General features: G+C 35.7%; 1 protein-coding gene across 1 annotated transcript; it reads right to left on the reverse strand.

Annotated features, from left to right (window-relative positions):
* Positions 1–829: 829 nt before the first annotated feature.
* LOC144224338 (olfactory receptor 6C2-like) lies at positions 830–1636 on the reverse strand (the record flags this gene model as incomplete). Its single annotated transcript, XM_077755264.1, has 1 exon — positions 830–1636. A coding segment is annotated over one exon (807 nt), but the record flags the coding sequence as incomplete, so codon positions are not given.

Here is a 1636-nt window from a genome sequence, read left to right on the forward strand (position 1 = left end):
ATTTCCTTGATTCCTTTCATGTCATTTTTGGCAAGGGTTTGTGTATTTTAGTGACATTCTATGTTGGCATTTCAATATATGTGTCTACATCTGGGAAGCTTTTTTTTGTTCTCTTTTACAATACCAAAATATTTGAAGTCTTCAAAATCGTTACCCATTTTTATCATCTTCCCTTTTATTTCATGTATTTTTTGAGAAAACCTTATATATAACATTTAAAGGTCTGGGTTATTATCAATTTGATAAAGTTACAAATCTTATAATTTTTGTATTCATATTTTAGATATTTTTCTATAACTGTAAGGTTTATAACTCTCACAGAAAAATATTTATTTGAGTGCAAGTAAGGTATATTGCCTTCTTTTAAATTGTTTCTATTTGACACTGAGGTTACATGAGAGTAAGTTTTTGCTGGTTTGTTCTCTCCTTTAATTTTCATGTTTAACATAGTACCTGACCTAAAGAAACTACCAAATTCATATTTGTGAAGTGAACCAAGCAATAATCCCTTGAAAGCTTTGGATTGGAAGAAGCAATGACAAGCATTAGTTAGTCTTTTGCTGAAAATGTAACAAAGTTTCTCTTGATATTTTCTGGTGTGGAGACATACATCTGTTTACTTTTTTGTGTTTTGTTTTTTGATTTTCCTATTTTGGAGGGAAAGCTAGGATTGAGATTTTTAAATGCTGTTAGCATGCCTGTTTGTGGAAGGATCTCAAAAGACGTTTGTGAGGAAGATGTTAGCTGAGCAGGATGAGTGTTTTGAATAAAATAACTTGACTAGAAAATTTGGGAAGTTCATTATATGTTTGTTTGGCTTCACATCCTTTTATTTCCTGGAAAATATCACAATTCTTTTGACTGAGTTATTGAAGGCTTGTTTGACTTGCTTGTTCCTCAGTGTATAAATAAAAGGGTTGAGAACTGGAGCTACAGAGGTAATGAGCACTGTCACACCCTTGTTAATGGCCACTGATTCCTTTGCTGAAGGCTTGATGTAGATGAAGATGCAGCTGCCATAGGTGATGGAAACCACAATCATGTGGGAAGAACAGGTAGAAAAAGCTTTTTTCTTTTGGTGGGCAGAAGGGAATCCTAAAATTGTCTTGATGATATAAATGTAAGACAGAATTACACACAATAGCGTCATAAGGAAGGTCAGCACAGCACAGATTATAACTGTCTGTTCCATGAACCAAGTATTTGAACAAGAGATTTTCAGGAGGGGAGATGCATCACAGATAAAATGATCAATGATATTAGAATCACAAAATTCCAGATTTAGGCCTAGGCTAAGTGGGGGGATTATAATAAATAGACCAGCTACCCAACAACAACAAACAAGTCTTCTGCAGACTGTGCTACTCATGATGGTCGCATAATGCAGGGGTTTGCAGATGGCCACATAGCGGTCATAGGACATGGCAGCCAAGAGAAAAAATTCGGTTACACCAAAGAGGTCGGTAAAAACCACCTGGCTGGCACAGGCATTGTACGTAATGACCCTGTCACCTGTTGCTATGTTATACAAGTACCTGGGAATACAAGCAGATGTGAATGTGATCTCCAAGAAGGAGAAATTTTGTAGGAAATAGTACATAGCTGTTTTAAGGTGGGAATCCAATAAGATGAGGGC

Source organism: Crocuta crocuta, unplaced genomic scaffold (assembly GCF_008692635.1).
Source record: "Crocuta crocuta isolate KB4526 unplaced genomic scaffold, BGI_CrCroc_1.0 scaffold4899, whole genome shotgun sequence".
In the NCBI taxonomy this organism is placed as follows: Eukaryota; Metazoa; Chordata; class Mammalia; order Carnivora; family Hyaenidae; genus Crocuta; species Crocuta crocuta.